The sequence below is a fragment of the Branchiostoma lanceolatum genome, chromosome 10 (genome assembly GCF_035083965.1).
Source record: "Branchiostoma lanceolatum isolate klBraLanc5 chromosome 10, klBraLanc5.hap2, whole genome shotgun sequence".
Classification (NCBI taxonomy): domain Eukaryota; kingdom Metazoa; phylum Chordata; class Leptocardii; order Amphioxiformes; family Branchiostomatidae; genus Branchiostoma; species Branchiostoma lanceolatum.
In genome coordinates, this window is record NC_089731.1 from 18208217 (window position 1) to 18228039 (window position 19823).

Here is a 19823-nt window from a genome sequence, read left to right on the forward strand (position 1 = left end):
GCATTAGGATACTAGGAGAATTGGAAGTATGGCTCGGCTACTAGTTTCATTTGTATTAGACCATTTTTGCTTGTTATACAATTTCAGCGTTCAAATTATGATACTGAATAATATCATTGCATAGTCATGAATACGATTCTACTGTGACGTTATAAACGTACATCATATATGTACTACGTACAAAAATAGCTTTCTCTTTGAATAGATTCGTCACACGCAAGTGTATGAGATGACCCCCTACCTCTTATCTGGAGGCTTATTAAGTCTGTGCGGCCGGGGCTCGCAAATTGTGCACGCAGGGGCCAATTGCTGAAAGGCCAAAGCACCACGGAGAAGATCAGATGGAAACCGAAAACAACAAGGTTTCGTAACCTTGCAAGATAAATGAAATTGGCTGCATAAAACGTACGACATAGCCGACACGGGGTTGTTCGTAACGCATATCACAAAAATTGTTACAAAAACATATATAAAGAGAATTCAGACTCTACAACTGGATAAGAATTCGGAGATTTATTTCCGGACGTTTCGAGTGACATCCATCACTCTTCTTCAGCGTCACTAAAATGAACTAGCAGAACTAACCAGTAATTATTTACAATAACTAGAATTCTTATCCAGTCGTAGAGTCTGAATTATCTTTATATATTGTTTACCTGGATGTCTAACCTTCACAAACCGTGTTCGTATACAAGAAGGAGACCAGATTGGTACAAACCTACATTTTAATTTGCAGCATTTACTACAGACACGCATGACAATCTTTCTGTATTTCTGAATTATTGAGTCTTACTATACTAGATACAATGTAAGTTCTTAACGAATTCTTCTCTCTAGCGGCTGAACTCTAGCTCTCCAAAGGATATGCACAGATGATCTGATGAAGCTTGTTTCCTGTTTATCTCTGTAATACAGACCAACATCTAGTCACAGCCATAATCGTCTCTCATAAATCTCAAGTATTTGACCTAGTTTCCATATGTACATCTCATACAAATGTGAAATAGAAATTATATTCATGTATACAAGGTCCAATTCTGATGTTACTGACAGTAGAATGATGATGTAAGATACACGAGTATATCACGCGTATTTTCACCCGAAAGAATGAAAACCAAAAATGCTAAGCATGAAAGGACTGTCTGCAGTTCAGGACAGTCAACATAGGCGTCGTTTCTACATCGGCCAGAGAAAAACTGGAGTTCACAACGTAACTATCAGAAAACGCCACCTATCGGCGTACTACGGTAAAGCAGTTGATATGTTGGTCTGTTAGTGTAATATGTACACAATTTCTGTAAAAGAGATAGAGCGCTCACTTTCTAATATTTCTAAGATTATTTTTGTAAGGAAATATTTCCGGCACAATTCTGGTCAATGGAACCTAAAACGAAAAAGGGACACTTGTACGTCAATGCCGGCTTCAAATTGACAACAACAAATATTTGGCTAGGTAAGCATATACATATATCTACATCAGTAAAACAGACATGTACAAAACTACAATTGAAGCAGTTTTTCACAAACTAAAGAACATGTCGGTTTGAACAATTCCTAGGTGTAGGTAAGGCAGCATTGATTTGAAACTGGGATGCCATGTCCGAAAATGTAGTGACCTAGCGTATAGGTGAACTAACGCCCTCTGGTGGTGTTGTCATAAAAAGCAGGTATCAGTATTTTTACAGACGTCTCCTTGTACTTAAAGTAGATGACGTGATCTTCAGAACTGCACATCAACTGATGACGTAGTTGTAGAATAGCCTTTAATCAACCTGAAGTGATGAGGTACTACAGGCTCCCTTTTGACGAGCTTGACTTGGCGTCCGCTGGGTCGTATAGCTCCTTCAGTTTCGCAGCAGAAACTTCAAGAAAATATCAAAAACAAGGAGGTCTTAAAGCTCCATATTCGCATTATGTTATAAAGAAAGTCTTTCCCAAAAAGGTTTTGCTATAATAAGTTACCATAGAACAGTCGTGTGCTTTGGAACAATTTTTGTATATTTTGATCTAAAGATGGTACGGTCACCAAATTCGGTTGGCAAATAGCTCATGGAAGAAGTGACATAGGTTTGTAAATCTGGATTTGCAAATCAATTATGAAAGTCTTAATAGTTTATGGAGGTATGAGAAATTTAGTTTTCATAACTTTAGGTCTGAGTACCTGAAATTAAAGACTTAAGACCAAATACAACACTGCATGTGAAAGGCTCTTTTTTGGCTATCTTGCCTACCTTGAGACGCCGACAGAAACTTGACGTAGTTGGAGGGGAACAGGCCTATCCTTCCCCTCAGGTAACCCAGGCACCAGCCGCCATCTTCCCCCTCCAGCACCTCGATGACGTCATCAGTCTCCAAGTGCAGTTCGTTTTCCTCCTGGGGCCGGTAGGTGTACAGAGCTCTGGCGTATCTCCTCACTGAGTTACCAATAACAAACAAATAAACAAACAAATAAAGAAACAAACAAACACAAACTAGAGTTAAGTATTTGTGCTACATATACTTCAGGTTTGCTATGTAAGTTTAGCGATTACGGGGTCTTTTTATAAATATGAATTGGTATTGGATTTTTTTCTTTTTATTTGAGTTGAATGTGTGATAGTTGTGTGCCGATTTGTTAACTTAAGAATAGAGAGAACGCTAGCGACCCCAAAAACACCCCTCCCAATTAAATGGTATGGCTACCCTGCGACGTCACAAAATCAAGATGGCGGCCACTGCACATGCAAACGGATCCAACAAAGGTTTTGCTACGCAAACCTGTAACAATTGAAATAGATAACCCCTCAAACGCCTGCGTTTTCGAGGTATGATTTTTGAGTTGGTGAACTCAACAACGATGCAGTGCGACGATTAGTCGCATGACGTCGCCGCTACAGCATCATCTGGATAGCCATAGCGGACAGGGTTTTGTGTCCCATCGTGTAAATTTGAAACTGTCACGAACATGCATAAAAAGAGGGTCCTAAGGACTCTCTTATTTCATATATTGGTTCTGTTGTGAGGAACGTACAGCCAGGACTGCCCGATTAGCCAGTGGCTATTACAACATGCTAGTCCTAAGGGCTAAACCAAGTTTGTGTTAATTGGTTTTCTTACCTTTTGACTTGCTGGCTGTCCGTCTGATTGTCTCGATGCCGCCGTAGGGGGCAGTAGGCGATCTCGGCTTGACTGTGGAGGATAATGAAATAATTTACACGTATCCAAACATTTATTATATCAGCAGCTGAGATGCTCGTATCAGTATACGTTAAAAGCATATTGGTGTGGGTACTGGAATACATACATGGTCAGTTGAAGGAGCCCAAACAATTTCAGACCGTTGGAAGTCAGATTTTTACAATAAATTTTCTAGTCCTTTTCATACATGGTGATTTTGAATAACACTATCCCCATTCATGGAGCAAAGATGCGATATCGCTGTGTGGTGAGAACTCATTGAAAATCTGGGCGCTGATGTTTTGGTTGCCCCAATATACATGTATAAATGACTCCTCGTGCGGCTTGTTTCTGTGCTCTTTTTAAACGCCCAAAGTACGAATTCATGATCAAAATGTGCTAACATAAGCTTAACTTAAAGTTCTGAAATTACTTTGGGATACATTACCATGTCTGTGGAGGTTTCCTATCACGGTGCCCTGATAAAACCCCTGTCAATTAAACTCATGTCGTACCTACGATGCACCTACGATGCATTTCTCGCACAACGTACGATGATCGCAGGTAAATCACAGGTAAATCGTAGGTAAAATCAGCTATCGAAGATCGTCGGGCAATGTTCAAAATTTCATTCATCGTGGTACGATTTTTATAGCCCCATATTCAGGCTTTACTGCGGCCTTTTTACCTACTGATGAGGTGACGAATTCATCAATTTCGACTATGTTCTGATGGTTTCAGTTACCCTCATATATGGTATATTGCCGATGTTGATGCAAATTGTAACCATCAGAACACAATAGCAACCAGAAAACAGTGCGCCCGTAGAAGAGCCTGCTTCCAAGTTTAGATTTTCTACGTGTCAGGTCCAGAACCACGCGCATATAATTTCTTGATGTCTGTATACACGTGGGTTTATATTTAGATCATATCTCAGTCCTATCCTGTCGCTATTTTCAGTTTCAGTTTTTGTTGGACTTTTTTGGCCTATTATGTGCTTTCTTTTTGATGGACAATACAACTGACCTGCCATATTCTTTTTCTGGGCCATCCGCATACTGTTCTTTTGGCAAACTAAAAATAGAGACAGGATAGGACTGAGGTCTGATGTAATTATGAACCCACGTGTATACAGACAGCAAACAATTGTATGCATCACCTGTGTCGCGTTTTTGTACGTAAGCCTACCTGACGGTTTCAGGTTGGGGTGTCGCGTTTTAGTACGGAAACCTACCTGGCGGTTTAAGGTTGGGGTGTCGCGTTTTAGTACGTAAGCCTACCTGGCGGTTTAAGGTTGGAGTGTCGCGTTTTCGTACGAAAACCTACCTGGCGGTTTAAGGTTGGGGTGTAGCGTTTTAGTACGTAAGCCTACCTGGCGGTTTAAGGTTGGAGTGTCGCGTTTTCGTACGGAAACCTACCTGGCGGTTTAAGGTTGGGGTGTAGCGTTTTAGTACGTAAGCCTACCTGGCGGCTTCAGGTTGGGGTGTCGCGTTTTAGTACCAGACCTACCTGGCGGCTTCAGGTTGGGGTGTCGCGTTTTAGTACCAGACCTACCTGGCGGCTTCAGGTTGGGGTGTAGCGTTTTAGTACCAGACCTACCTGGCGGCTTCAGGTTGGGGTGTCGCGTCACCTCCAAAGTCTCCTCCCCCGGTCTGTCCTCGGCTCGCTCGTCCTGTCGTTTCCCCATGTTGTAGTAGAACGAGAAGCGTTTCTTCTCCTCCCGCTGTCGCCTCCGCCGGACGAAGTAGATGGTCAGACAGAGGCAGATGAGAAGCCACAGGCCTCCGGCGATGGAACCCACCAGGATCAGGGCGTCCACACTACCGGTTCCGCTTCGGGACGCTGCACGGTTTTTGGTGTACATGGAGAGGAAAAATGGTGTTACAGTCCGTGTGGTCTGACTTATGCTAGGGTCACATTTCTAATCCTTGGCCCGGCCGGGCAGTCTGTGGGAACGAAAAGTATAATATAAAAGACAATAAAAACACAAAAAGTGTCCGAAATTATTCAAGAGCATAGCTTGTGCAAATTTATGGACATACACTTTGATTTTTCGTCCCGGTTTGGAAATGTGACCCTAGCATTATACAACCTGTACTGCTCTGGGAAGCTAAACATACGATGTTTTTTTGTGTGCAGTGACAAGAAAAACGGTGCATCAGTCTGTGTGTTGGATGTCTACAATCCATACTGCTCTGGGAAGCTGAACATACGGTGCTTGTGTGTACAGGAGACGCCCCTTATACAATTTGTACCGCCTCTCTTCTTTCGGGACTTCATCAGGTCTGACGAAAGCAGATAAGCTCTCTAACAGTCACTCTCTCGCTACATTGTCCCTAAACCAGAAAGTACATCTTTCCTAGCCTGAGTGTCATCCTGTTTCAGTTCCAGGCTCTACCTTCACCAAACCTTGGTGAAGGTAGAGCCTGGAACTGAAACAGGATGACACTCAGGCTACATCTTTCCTTCTATGTTGATAGATTCATTAGTTGTAATTGCTTGTCTATGATGCAGCTAATTATTGCAACTTGTACAACAATTCTAGAGAACTATTCTACTTTACAAAAAACATGTAGTATAGACTACGACTATATGCCTGCAGAGTCTTTTGTCGGATTTCTACTACTGACGCTATTTACGATGAGATCTCATGTCAATACGGAGGTTCACGATTCAAAGTACGCATACGCAGCGAAATGCAATGTGGGTAATATGTCAACGGTGAAGGCCACTAGGTTGACTTGAAAAACTTGATCACAGTTGATTCCAAAACGTGCTTTGATTATGTCTCAGGGCTTTCACCTTTGACATACTAGTACTACGCACAATGTATTTCACTGCACATACGAACTTAGAATCGTAAATCTCCTTATATGGTAACCTCCAAGCAGATCTCCACGGTGCTAAAATCGTACAAGCTAGCCAGAGAAGCTCCAGTCAGCCAGAGAGGTTGTCAGGCACCGTCGGGTTGCAAAAAAACTCCTTCTGCCAGTTGGATATGGTCTTTGCAACCGTTGGGTCTGCTTGGAGACTACTGTACTTATATGGCTCGTTTCATCTATTGAGAAATATTAATTGATAGAAGATTACCTCTTATAGAAAGTAGCAGTGACTTGACGTCGCTCTTCCCCACGTTGTTCACGGCCGTACAGACGTACGTGCCCGTTGCGTTGGCCGGGACGTTGCTGAGGATGAGTGAGCTTGCGCAGACGTCACGTGACAGCATCCTGTCGTCACTGCGCAGGCGCACGCCGTTTCGGGACCACGTGATGTTTGGGAGTGGGTTACCCTCGGCCACGCACTGCATGGTGATCCTGTCGCCTGCCCTCCCCGTTAGGGAGTCCGAGATGCTGATGATACTGGCTGGGTCTAAAAAAGGTACACACACAAAATAAGCTATCTACATACCAAAAATCATGGTGATCTGTCAGTCCATTCTTGAGTTATTGTCTTTCAGAAGTTTGAGTCGAAATCAGCTCCTGCAGTTCCAAAAAAGCCACTAGGGGGTCCAAATCTACAGGACGTATTTTTCCTCTAAAGAGCTATCCACCACTAAAGAATCATGACAACAGCATGTTCAGAACACGAGATTTCAAAAGCGAAAGCTCCCCTGCAGTACCATTGAAAATTGCTAGGAGGCCCGAAATCTAATCATTTCGAAGTCTCACTAGGACCTGCCCACCTACCCATCCCCCCAAATATGAAGACTATCAATCCAGGCATTATTGAGTTATGGCCTTAAATTCCCATGGACACTTTCGTGTGCAATTCCTAGAATTCTTGAAAACTGCACACATTATATATATATACCAACAGGCTCGCCCCTGAGGCGTCGCCAATAAGAAGTAGAATATCTCATACCTTCGTAAGAAATTTAGCATATGTCAATTTCCAGTTTAAGGTTAACTCATTATTGTGAATTTCTTACTTATTCTGTTTATGTATTCTTATGCCTTGCTTGGGAACTTTGGACACAAGCCTGCGGAAGAAACTTTGGACCCGGACCAAACCAGTCTTCCATCCTGCAAGTCTCTAGTTAAACAATGTTTTGTCCCACGTTCTACTACCTTACCAGCGGGCAAAACTCGCGCACACACAAACAAAGAAAGGGAAACAAACAAACAAACAATATCTAGGTCGTTACGGGAGTTTCAAGGATCATGTAAGAAAAAAAGCTGGTCCTTGAGGCTAAATTGTGCACGTGCTTGTATCGTGATATCAGTGGTCGAATCTCGCGGTGCTGAATTGGCTGCATGAATCGGCTACTGCAGAAAGAGCTGCTAGCTTCAGTTTCAACGAACTATTGGTCAGAGACTGGTGCAAATTATTCCTCGGTAGCTTTGCCTGCCACAGCAAAAACAATAACTAAGCTTTAAAATGTTATCGATGTGTATGCTCCGAGGTAGGGAGGGGGGAGGGAGAGAAATTCCAAACGGGATAGAAGTACTACACGATATGCTTTTAAGCCAATAAAAGATACCTTGCTCATTTGTTTTTGGTAGTAACTGTAAGGAAGCATTTAGAAGCCACAGACAGGTCCTGGTGACTTGTAGGATGAGCGTACTTGAGCCCATAGATACGTACTTTAAATCAGCTAATCTAGGGAAAACATACTCATTTCGCCACCGGTATCGTTATCGTCAAAGACAAAACGCGCCTAAGGTCACAGGAGGTAGTTAGATATCACGTTACGAATTTGCAGATAGAGAAAAATCAATATTAGTTTGATGTATGGACAATTCAGTGCGCCAGAGGATATCATTTTGGAATGATTGCATCGGGAACGTAGCCTCGAAGCTTCGAGATTTTGCTTTTTGTACAAACTGCCTGATAGCTGCCTTTAGGGGAGATAATTACGTTATTGGAAGGCGTTTTTCTCCGCGGTGTCGTTTCACGATAGAGGCCAAGTGCCTTGACAGAACTCCGATATGTCTACAACAATTGTATGCATTAAAAGATGTCGTCGTGATCACGGAAACATTTGGGGAAGGTAATTACGTTATTGGATGGCGTTTTTCTCCACAATGTCGGTTCACTACTGAAGCCAAGTACCTTGACAGAACTCCGATATGTCTACAACAATTGTATGCATCAAAAGATGTCGTCGTGACCACGGAAACGTTTTATACGTTAAATCATTGGAGGGTGAAATGAAAAACAAGTCACCAGACATCGACAGTTTAGCCCCATGTCATTAAAGTGTCAGAGGAGAGAGTCTCGATCGTTGAAAGAGGAAAGAATAGCGACCAATCCACTTGCGTGATTTGAATGGTAATACATTTTTAAATTCAATCTGCACGAAAATGAAGGCTGAAATCAGCTAAAGCGACAACTGAAAAAGGGTAAGTGCACATATGAATGGTAGAATCCTTTCCTACCTTGTGGGGTTAGACGGAGAGGTCAACGACCTGAAGATCGAAGGAGTTTTCTAAAACTCAAGGTCATCATTTCTCAGATCTATCATTAATGAAGCCTGGTATACAAACCTATTATAGCTTCCGAGTCTCTTCGAATTAGTTTTTTTCTCTATTCGCGAAGAGGATGAAAGACTTTTGGCAGCTATAATAGGTTTGGATACCAGCAACGGCAGTAGGCTATTATTAATGCAAGTTTTGACCTTGAAACTGTAGAAAAAGCCACAATATCCTGGGGTTCTCATGACTTTTTCTATAACTAATACGTACTCCGCATTATTAACTTGAAACATACCACGCCATGAGCATGGGAAATCATATAAATTTGTGTATGAGTTTGGAATGCCAATGTTATTTAGAACGTAAAAAGGACAGGTATAGAAGAAACGACGAATCTCACGCAACACCGACAAAGCATGGCCACTTGTTGTATATTGGTCGAATTTCTTTTCATGACAAATCTGATGACACCGAAACCAAGATGAACAATGTGTTACGTACATCGTACGTCCATCTTGAGAGCGTCACTAGCAGACCGCACCACGTGATCAGCCACACATTTGTACCGGCCTGCGTCACCACGGGTCACGTGACGTATCAGGAGGTTCGGGGACTGCAGATTCCCGCCGGAATACTTGGTGTCGAATCGGAGGTTGTCGACTCGCACGCCGTCTTTCTCCCAATACAGTGACGTAATGTTGGGCCTGGCGTCCTTCACTGCGCATGTCAGAGAAGCGGATCGTCCGGAGGCTGTGACGTAAGGATTTGCAGGGCCCACGTCAACGACTGGAGGCACTGTGGAAGTAAAAACTTATTTGTTCAAGCCAAGGTATATAAGATTATCAAAGTCTAGTAGCTTTGTCGCGAAAATATTACTTTCTCGCCTCAGCATGTAGCCAACTAGAGCACTGCAGTTTTAAAGCTGGGGCTCTTCTGGGAAACCACTACGCATAGTTATCGAGTGACCAAAAATCATGAAAATCCATTCGTAACCTTTTGAGCTATCCTGTCTAAAAAAAAAACACAAACTGTACACAGCACCGATATAATCTTCTTAAAGGAGGCAACAATAGAACGCTCCTGACTGTCCCTCTTTCAGGAATCGTAATTCCATCAGAGCATTCGTCAAAACAAACACTGCGCATGCCCGGACATTCAAAAAAAATTCCAGTACATAATTCCTAGAATTCTTGCAAACTGCACACAACACTATATCATTAGACTAGCCGCTAAGAAAAACAGAAAACCGAGAAGGGTGAAGAAAACTGGTTACCATATCTTCTGTGGTGCCAAATAGTTAGACTAAGGGATAGAGATTAAAAGAAGAAGGGTCGCCCCTGAGACTTCGCCAAAAATCATAATGCAGCACGTACCCATCATGTTGACGATGACAAAACCTTCCTCGGGAGGTAACCCGTCCACGGTTACAGTCAGGACGTACTTCCCTTCATCCTGTACGGTGGTTCTGCCGATTTTGATGGAAGCCTTGCCGGCAAGCTCCGCTCTCCCGGAGTAAGTTCCAAACGACTCCGTCGAACCGAGTAGCGGAAAGTAGCTGAAGACTGGGATCCTCTTCTCGCTGTCGTTGGGGTTGAGTTTGTTCCACACCACGGAGATGACCCGTCTTTGTGTCTGGTACGTGGCGGGGAGCGTGATGGGGTCGCCGGCGATCGTGTTGACGGACTTCGGTAGAGTGAGGCTGATCGAGGATTGGGCAGCGCATTCTGTGGAAACGATGGCACAAGAGTTGATTATTTGTTTGTTTCTTTGTTGTTGTTTTTTATTCAGATCTCCATTAATGTACAATTTTCACAATTTCTACATTAATCTTCCTGGAGTCCGCCTACATTGATTACAATTCTATCAAATACAGGAATAATACAATTAAATCAAATACAGGAAAAAAACTAATACAATTGTTAGACAGTAAATTACAAATCAATTCGAACTTGAAAGTGAGCGGAGAGGTCAGAGGTTAACATAAAATAACGGAATCATTGAATATATATTGTATATAAGGAAACCCAGAAGTAATACAAAAATGACAAGGATGTGATTTTTAACTTAATTGAATGAACTGAGCATAAATATAAACAAAGGTAATCATTATTACAAAAGAAAGATAAATTGTGAGTTATAAGAGAAACCTCACCAAGAAATAGTATCTTTAAATAGACATGCCTTTAGGTACCAGAGCTATCTACCCAGGATTGGTGAGTTTTTTTAGAGCTATCACAGAATGGAACGCGTTGCCGCCAAGTACAGTCATGACATGTGGCATGGTGTGGCGCAATCGGTAGGGTGTTTCGCCCAGAACCGAGAGGTCCCGGGTTCGAAACCACTGCTATGCCCCGATGTTGTGCCATTGGGAAAGGCACTTTACACGACTTTCCTCACTCTACCCAGGTGCGAATGGGTACCTGACTTAGGTTGGGGAAGGTCGTATTGAGGTTACCTGCTGGCGCCAAATGGCAGCCTCCCAGACCCTTGCAACAGTTCCACAAAGTGCAAGTGTGGAGCAAATATGTATCTGTTGTGTATTACTAAGTATGTGATTGTAAACCCTACAGCAATTCAGCACTGGCTGCCATTGCACGGGTAATTTCTGACCGATAAACCATTATCATCATCATTATTATTATTATGACAGTAGGGACATCCTCGTCAGATAGCTTTGAACAATGCTTGCAGCTAGGTGCGACAAATATTTTAGTGTTATGCTTGTATAACCAGCTGCTGCTAACGTAAAACCGGGTGTTTTACGCCAAAGGGCGGTTATACGGGATATGCAGATCTTTAAATCACATTTGATAGAGGAAAGTTCGCAAAGTGTAGCATGGTCACGTTTGAAGAGTGGCGGTATCCCCCAATGGATAGTTATCAGTCTCCTCTTATCTACCTACACTTTTATGTCTGCTGTCTGTTGTCTCACCGCTGAGAAAGCTGGCAGATTTAACGACGTCTGCCGAACCTCTGACCGATCGAATGGTCCTTTTCATTATGCGTCCAATAAGAGATGCTAAAGCCATCATTTGGTGATAACAAGCGCACACTGGGAAGGATCCTTATGTGGTACTAAAGTTTACAATGTTGGCGGTGCACTGAGACGACAGTTAAGGTTATACTTAAAACGTACGGCTGGTTAAGTACCATTGGTTGGGGGATAGGATAGGTTTTCTCAGCAATTTTGACATCAGTCTGATATAATAAAAGTGACAACCATACCTTAAGATCATTTCTGAGGAGAATTTTGTCCCGTATAGGCTCGTTTTGTAATAGAATGGACAGAGGAAGACGCCTACGAATCCTACCTCCAGCACATTCAACTTCTGCAATATTTGAGCGTAATTCGACATCTTAGTGAGGTTTGTAGTACTGTAAAAGGGAAAATCTTTGCGGTGTTTTCATGTTCGGGGTTTTGCGATGGCGGCGGCGATTTTTTTTACTTTTGCCCGCCTACTCCCTAGTTTTAACTGCGAACTTAAAACCACAGTGAACACTTAACTGTCTCCCTACAGCAAAATGAAATACCTACGAAAATTTCCTCTTTTACAGTACCTTGTTCATACTCAAGTTCGGATCTGCCTTTGGAGAAGAGGGGGGATTCTAGTCTGAATCGTATCTTTTCTTGGAGCTAATCAAAATGCTGAAGTCACACCGTTTCAATGGTTAGCCAACAAATAGATGTAGCTTTGTGGTTTCGACCAAGTTTGTGAGTTTGATATATCGGTAAGCTGGTCTTGCCCTGACGGGGTTTCCTGATTTGACCAGAATGTTTTATTGGCGGAGTAATTAGGTGTCCCCGACCGATGCAATCTTCGACATTTATCGAGCACGGTGTAGCTTGACGACTGAGTCGCTTTCTAGTTCTGAAGCAGCGACGGACGCAAATTGGATCCCGGTAGATCTCCATGTTGAGATTTAGTAGGTTGGAAAAAAGCCAATACTGAGAAGTGACGTTGATGTGAACGCTATGGAACTGCAAGAAGCGTATTTTAGTTTTTATATTTCATTGGAATGTCGTGTTGAGATTTTACGTGATGGGCACAGGCCAATGTACTGAGAGGTGGCGTTAATTGCAACGCTATGGAATTGAAAGAAGTGTAATTTGAGTTTTTATATTTGATTGGAATGTTGTGTTGAGATTTTATGTGATGGGCACAGGCCAAACTTTCATAGTTACGTTGAATTGAATGCTACGGAACTGAAAGAATTATAATTCGTGTTTTTTAATATTTGATTGGAATGTCATGGTGAGATTTTGCGTGATTGGCACAGGCCAAGGGATTGAAATGGCGTTGATGTGAACGCTATGGAACTGAAAGAATTATAATTCGTGTTTTTTTTTTTAATATTTGATTGGAATGTCATGTTGTGATTTCGCGTGATGGGCACAGGCCAAACTTTTATAGTTACGTTGAAGTGAATGCTACGGAACTGAAAGAATTATCATTCAGGTTTTTTAATATTCAATTTGGGTGTCATGTTGAGATTTGGCGTGATGGGTACAGGCAAAGGTCTTGAAATGAGGTAGATTTGAACACTATGGAACTAAAAGAAGTGTAATTTGAGTTATTATATTTGATTGGAATGTCGTGTTGAGATTTTACGTGATGGGCACTGGCCAGGGGTTTGAAGTGGCGTTGATGTGAACGCTATGGAACTGAAAGAAGTGTAATATGAGTTTTCATATTTGATTGGAATGTCATGTTGAGATTTTGCGTGATGGGCACAGGCCAATGTACTGAGAGGTGGCGTTAATTGCAACGCTATGGAATTGAAAGAAGTGTAATTTGAGTTTTTATATTTGATTGGAATGTGATGTTGAAATCTTGCGTGATGGGCACAGGCCAAACTTTTATAGTTACGTTGAATTGAATGCTATGGAACTGAACGAATTATAATTCGTGTTTTTATATTTGATTGAAATGTCGTGTTGAGATTTTACGTCATGGCCACAGGCCAAACTTTTATAGTTATGTTGGATTGAATGCTATGGAACTGAAAGAATTATAATTCGCGTTTTTATATTTGATTGGAATGCCATGTTGAGATTTTGCGCGATGGGCACAGGCCAAGGTTTTGAAGTGGCGTTGAATTGACCGCTACGGAACTGAAAGAAGCATAATTCGTGTTTTTAGATGTGATTTAAATTTCATGTTGAGATTTTGCGTGATCGGCACTATCCAAGATTGTGAAATGGCGTTGATTTGAACGCTATGGTTCAAAATTCAGGGACTCAATTTTACATCTGAGTGAGGAACGTCGTATTAAGTGCCTTTCCCAAGCACACAACGTCTAGCCAGATGTGACCTCTCGATTTCGTGCCCACCAGGCCAGGCTTGCCACTTTGCTAGTCGACGCTACACAAAGAGTAGCCTCTACCAGGCCCCGCGGATGGCTGGGAAAATATGAGAAATTGGCTAAATAGAGTGAATAGTATGCTAAGGGAGTCGGCTACGGAGAGAGGGTCTGCAAATGAAACCCTGGCAAATATTCTCCCTATAGCCGGCGGAGTTAGTCTGGTAGAGACTACACAAAGAGGAAAGTCGAAATCTAACTTATCATTTGACAGAACATTCGTTTTGTCTGTCTTCTCTTGAATATCGTGCGGATCAGAATACCACACAGTTTCAGCACTATGTACATAAACACGACAAAATATGTCTTAGCGACCTCTCGATTTCGTGTCCACCAGGCTTGCCTCTTGGCCATTCGAAGCCACTCAAAGAACAGGAAGGTCAAACTCTAACTTATCCATTGACAGAACATTCGATTTGCCTGCATTCTCGTGGATACCGTAGGGATCAGAATACCACACCGATTCAGCACTATTTACATAAAACCAACGAAATATGTCCTATTTTGTTGGCGGGCCACTTTACTACACTGTGTTCAAAGGCCAGGTCGTACCTCAAGACAAACGGCTGGCCGTAATCTCTAAATCTCGCTCCTAGCTCCACTCTCAGTGATTGCACTTTCAATAATCTACCTTAAGTCCCTCCCTTGATTTATACCTGTCCTATTTTCTATCAGCCACTTTCGGCAGGACTGCATAATCTCGGCTCTCTTCTTCTCGCTCAAGCGTGCGCTCCCTACGTTAGAAACCACTATCATCAACGTGATAAACGCAACGCTAAAACGTCGACCTCCACTGCATACGGTCGAAATATCTCAGTGTCGTCTGTTTTTGTTCTTTGACGATCTACCGTCCGCACGTGCAGCACTTATACTAGATAAGCTCTGATGTATGTGCTTTTCCCTCCCGACCTCGGTCCGTAATATTCATGTATATCCGCCCCCCTCTTCGGCTTACGAACGTGAATTCTGTGCGATCTGCGGGCTTCCATCATCTCCATCTTGAATGATGGTCTTTCATGTGTATCCGATGTATGCTTCAGCCATCGAACAATCTACTTCCAAATTTGGGGCCCCAGCAAGTCAATAAGTTATTTACAGAATAAAGGATGGAAAAGAGGAAAAACTGACGGAATGAAAACATTCTTAAATGGTACAAACGGTACTAAGAAAAATCTATGACTACAAGTTTACGCTGTAAGGGAAAAGGTCATTACTATTTTTGTGTTAATTGATTTTGACCGGAAAGAGCTGCAAAACGGGTTAGAACTGGTGCACCAGCGACGACGTCACTCACATGCAATGATTCATTAAACTACACAGCAACTATGGTTTAGAAGCAACATTTGAGGCGAGAGGAGCGTTAACAAACAAACACACCTATTTTCCTTCAACTAGAAACAAGACCTAACCACACACCATGCCAAATGTCGTCACAATACATCTAGAGATCCGCAAGGTATTACTGTTCGAAATATACAGAACCACAAACTCACTGACACACACACACACACACACACACACACACACAAATACAGGCACAGCCCAAATAACACCTCCAGTTTCCATGAAGGTTATGAAAGGATTTTCTGAAAAGTATCTTTTTTTCCGTCCAAAAAAAAGAAGAAAATTTGACAAGGATGTGATAAACTTAGCATGGCCCTGAGCCCACTTGACAATGAGAAATCTTGTTCAGGTCCTGTCTGCTCTACTGATTATCGTGGCCATGTTCTGACAAATGGAATGGGCAGAACCCACTTAATCAAGACCCACCAACGGCAAATCGAACCTCCGGCAGAAAATAACGGATGAGCTTGATGGATTTCCATTATTGCTCATTGGTGAGCGGGCTGAAATGACAGACTACGCGCGGAGGTGGCATCTACACGCTCTGGGAACATCGGGGAACTGGGAAGTTTGAGTCTCAAGGAACGTACCAAAAGTTATTTTGGGGTACAATTTTTTCCTGTATTCAATGCCATGAATCTTTTTTTTCGATAGACTGAAAGTAGTTGAAGCCAACAATGCGCCACTATAAAAGAAGCTACAAGGAACGGAAATATTATAATATGATACAGATTAAACACAGCTATATAGCGATGGACGAAAAAAAAAAGAAATTACCCTAAAAACAAAACCAATGATTTGCCCCATGTTTTTACTAGCTAAAGCCGATTCTGCACCTTCTAGGGTACATTTTTTTCAACCGTGAATTCTCTTGATCTTTAGCACACTGAAGTAGGCTTTGGGCACCCACTACTGGTTGTTTTTTTGAGTTAGGCAGCAGGGAGAAGATTAAAGATTGATTGAAATTTAGATAGTTTTTAATATAGTTTTTTAGACATTTTTCCTACAATCTTTCACAAAATATCTGTTACTTTTTCTCTAATGCATCTAATCAAGTATTCTTTTCCTCCTTCTCGAATTTGTCTTGAGCTATGCCCCAAAGTCTTCAAGATTAATACCTTAGCGACTACAGAGCGTGTTTGAAGTGTGTGTACATGTATCTTGAAGAATGCCTAGGGGCGACGACGGCACTGCAGTGGCGGGTTCCTTTTTGATCTATGCAAACTTTCACGTGCACTTCATTTTCATATACATTACAGCTTTACTTCACATAGATTTAATCTTTGAGATGAAGGTGCGTGGATTAGCCAGGGATTGTGTTTGATCATTTGAACGTTCCGCCTCTGCTAGCATGAAAGCATCATATAACATCATTCTATGGGCTTCATTAACAGGTCACATGTGCCTAGGCACTTGTTCCAACAAAGTGCCGGTTGCCGGTACAGACTTCCGGGCACCTTTGACCCGTATGGTCACGTGTTCAATTCAGTGGTTCAGGTTTTATGACGAAAGCCTTGACCAACTCTAAAGTTTCTGCGAGCATGAATTCGTTCGGCGTTAAAAGAGAGTGTAACTAAATCCGTTGCAAAGTTAGTTACTCCCCGACATAATAGATTTGTCATGATGAAACGACGCGCAGAATGATAGCGTTGAAGATTCCGTGTGGAACCCGTTAGCAGGTGCGGCGAGCTCTGAGCGGGTGACAGGTGATGAATTCGCACGTCGGTCGATACGGTTCGCTAATAATCCCAGCCCTGCATCGAACCACGAGCCGCTTTTTGTCTCCTCCCTGATTTACGAGGTTCGCCCGTTTTGTAATTTACTGGCTGGCAGGAATAAATGATCGACCCATCTGTCAATAACGGCCGCGGGGAAAGCGGAACCCCTTTCTTGTGACAGTGGCAAGAAGTCACCGCGCTAAATCGGTGATAAACTTTAAAGGGAGGGCAGAGGCCAATTTTATTCTATCTTGCCGTAAACAGACGAAATTACACCCGCCGGAGTATCATATTTCAGCAGATGCTGTACAATTTGTCAGTATTGGTTTACACTTGAAATGACAAAGATGAACGACAAACGTCGCAAGACCATTGCCTCCAAAGCAGTTTCCTCTGATGTGGGCGTTTTGATATCGTCTTGTTGTTGGTCTTTTCACTATGTCGATTACGCGCTGTGCTTTGATTTACATTTTGAAATGATAAAAGACTGTTTCATATGTAACACAAGCCAAGTTCATGTCGGGCCAAGAATGGCTGTGGGAGACGGGTAATTTATGAAATTGCGGGAGGGGGCTAAAATATGACTAAAGCATGTCCGTTTCACACATTATATGCCACATTCTCGATTTTACATGCCACCCTTGGGTTCCTGACTTCAGCAACAGCCATTCCTTGCTTGCCTGCGGAACAAACTTGGACCCGGGCCAACTCAGTGACGGAACTGCAAACAAACTACAAACAAACAAACAAACAAACAGACCAAAACAATACCCCCCTTACATGTCTTTGCCGGTCATCCCTTTGCAGGATAAGATCGAGTTCAATAAACAATGTAGCGTCGAATTCTTAAGATATTTTGATGCCCATGATTTCTCATCATCTTTCCCCCACAACACAGCTAAATTAAACCATCCCTCCTGTACGCATGAAATCATATCACGCCTCCTCACTGCAGCATCCCATCGCGTTGGAAGTCAAACACCAATTAGGTTTTTATTCAAAACCCACCGCTTCACTCTCCTATCGGTCACTTCATTTGGAACTCACTTCGATTCCTCTGAATGTACGTTGGATTGAAGTGGATGAAAACATGCATTAGCTACAGTCGCCATGTTAGGATCTATATCCGGCTACAGGTATATTTCAAGCGCATCAAGGCAACTCGTTAAAGCCGATTCTACCCATTCAAATTGTAATTGGAACGATGTCCATGAAATCCCTGCAGCCATTTCGATATATACGGTGCCGATTTGCTCGTAAATTGAACAAGTGTCATTTATGGCGAGTTATTCCTGTGATTCGGAAGTTGCGTTTTTGTTAGTTAGTCCCCTGTGGCCAGCCTAAGTCAAACCTAAACCCCATGTTTACTAGATGGCGGTCGCTGAGTGACTGTACAGCGACCAGCGACTGTACAGAGACCCTTGATTTCATAATTGGAATATGAGGTATTGTGTAAACGATTTTTCAAAAGACAACAAAACACACAAAACGTAACAAAATTTGTCTATCTGTCAAATTTGTTGAGGGACCTGTCAAAATGCTTAGACGCTCAGTGGTCGCTCAGCGGTTGCAGCCTCTGGTGGGAAGAAGGTGTTAAGTCCTCCTCTCACTGGACCCACGGCACGCTGGCGGCGTAGCTGCGTCCTAAACTGGATTTGTGTTAACCTTGACTTTGTAATGGTAATATCATTCAAAACGTACACGTAAAGACAACCAAACACACAAAGCTTTAAAAAATTCGCTTTTTTGTCGATGAAATTCGTTGAGTACTTTGTTAATTCGATCGGCCGCAGCGATGCCGCCAGCGTGCCGTGGGTCCAGTGAGAGGGGGGGTTTAGGGATAGGTTCAACCTCCTTACTATTGGATGCCATCGATATCTTGTACGGCACCAGAACTCATCATGGCACGGTTAATGTCCTACCGCAAAACTTCATTCCTGTCGTAAAGCACAACGGGTCAGGAGATATCGGGGCCGGCATTTTGTTATCGGGCGTAAAAACGGTTTTTGAAAAGATCATTTTTCACCGAGGGACGTTCGTATGAGTCGTTAGTTGGTATCACCAGAACGAAGGGTGATTGATTTCGGGAACATCTACAAATCACTGCTGATCTCTATTTCTCTCTCCGTCTCTCTGTCTTTCTCTATCTCATCACTTTGTCCCTCTCTTCATTCTCTCACTCTCTCTTGATCCCTTTCCTGTCTTTGTCTCTCTACTTTCTTTATATCTTTCTCTGTTTCTCTTTCAATCAGTCACTTCATTTTCTGTCTGCCTCCTCTGTTTGCCTTTCTTTTAATTCTCTTGCTCTTGTCTCTCTCTCTCCCTTCTTCAATCCACCATTACTGAACTAGAGACGTCTCTACAAACCTTAATTCGTATCCCCTTCTCCATTTTGAATTTTGTGGCTTACTTATCTCTCAGTCACGCACCGCCTCTTCAAAAATATCAAAATTGCATCAGGGTCATAAAAAGGACATTTGTTTCAATATCATGCCACATGTGCTGTACGAACCCACGACGGTGGCTCGTAAAAAAAGTGACCGCTCTTCAAGTTACATCGCCGCTGAGATTTCAATTTAGAGAGGGGGTGGATCAAACGACAAGTAGGGTTATATAATAGATAAGATTGGACGATTTTCACATCCATTCGTTTGACATTTACGTCCTAGCCGAGTGGCCATCAATAAGACCGGTTACATAATGATATAATCCATCACGATTTTCGCTGTCAATATATAAAACGACGTGTCTAACGTGAAATATCACATTCCCCTCTCCCTATTTGCGAAAGGATGACGCACCTATAGATCAAACCGTGATAATGCGTCCT

At 42.5% G+C, this 19823-nt stretch overlaps 1 protein-coding gene across 1 annotated transcript in view; it reads right to left on the minus strand.

The window, feature by feature from the left end:
* Positions 1-498: 498 nt before the first annotated feature.
* Positions 499-19823, minus strand: part of LOC136443671 (protein amalgam-like) — a 33623-nt gene continuing 14298 nt past the window's right edge. The window contains exons 2-8 of the mRNA XM_066440993.1: positions 9944-10294; positions 9072-9365; positions 6247-6525; positions 4756-4998; positions 3097-3168; positions 2232-2414; positions 499-1862 (exon numbers count right to left, since the gene is read on the minus strand). Of these exons, the coding sequence (XP_066297090.1) occupies positions 1789-1862; positions 2232-2414; positions 3097-3168; positions 4756-4998; positions 6247-6525; positions 9072-9365; positions 9944-10294 (1496 nt within the window). The 3' untranslated portion in view covers positions 499-1788. The remainder of the gene's footprint in view (positions 1863-2231; positions 2415-3096; positions 3169-4755; positions 4999-6246; positions 6526-9071; positions 9366-9943; positions 10295-19823) is intronic.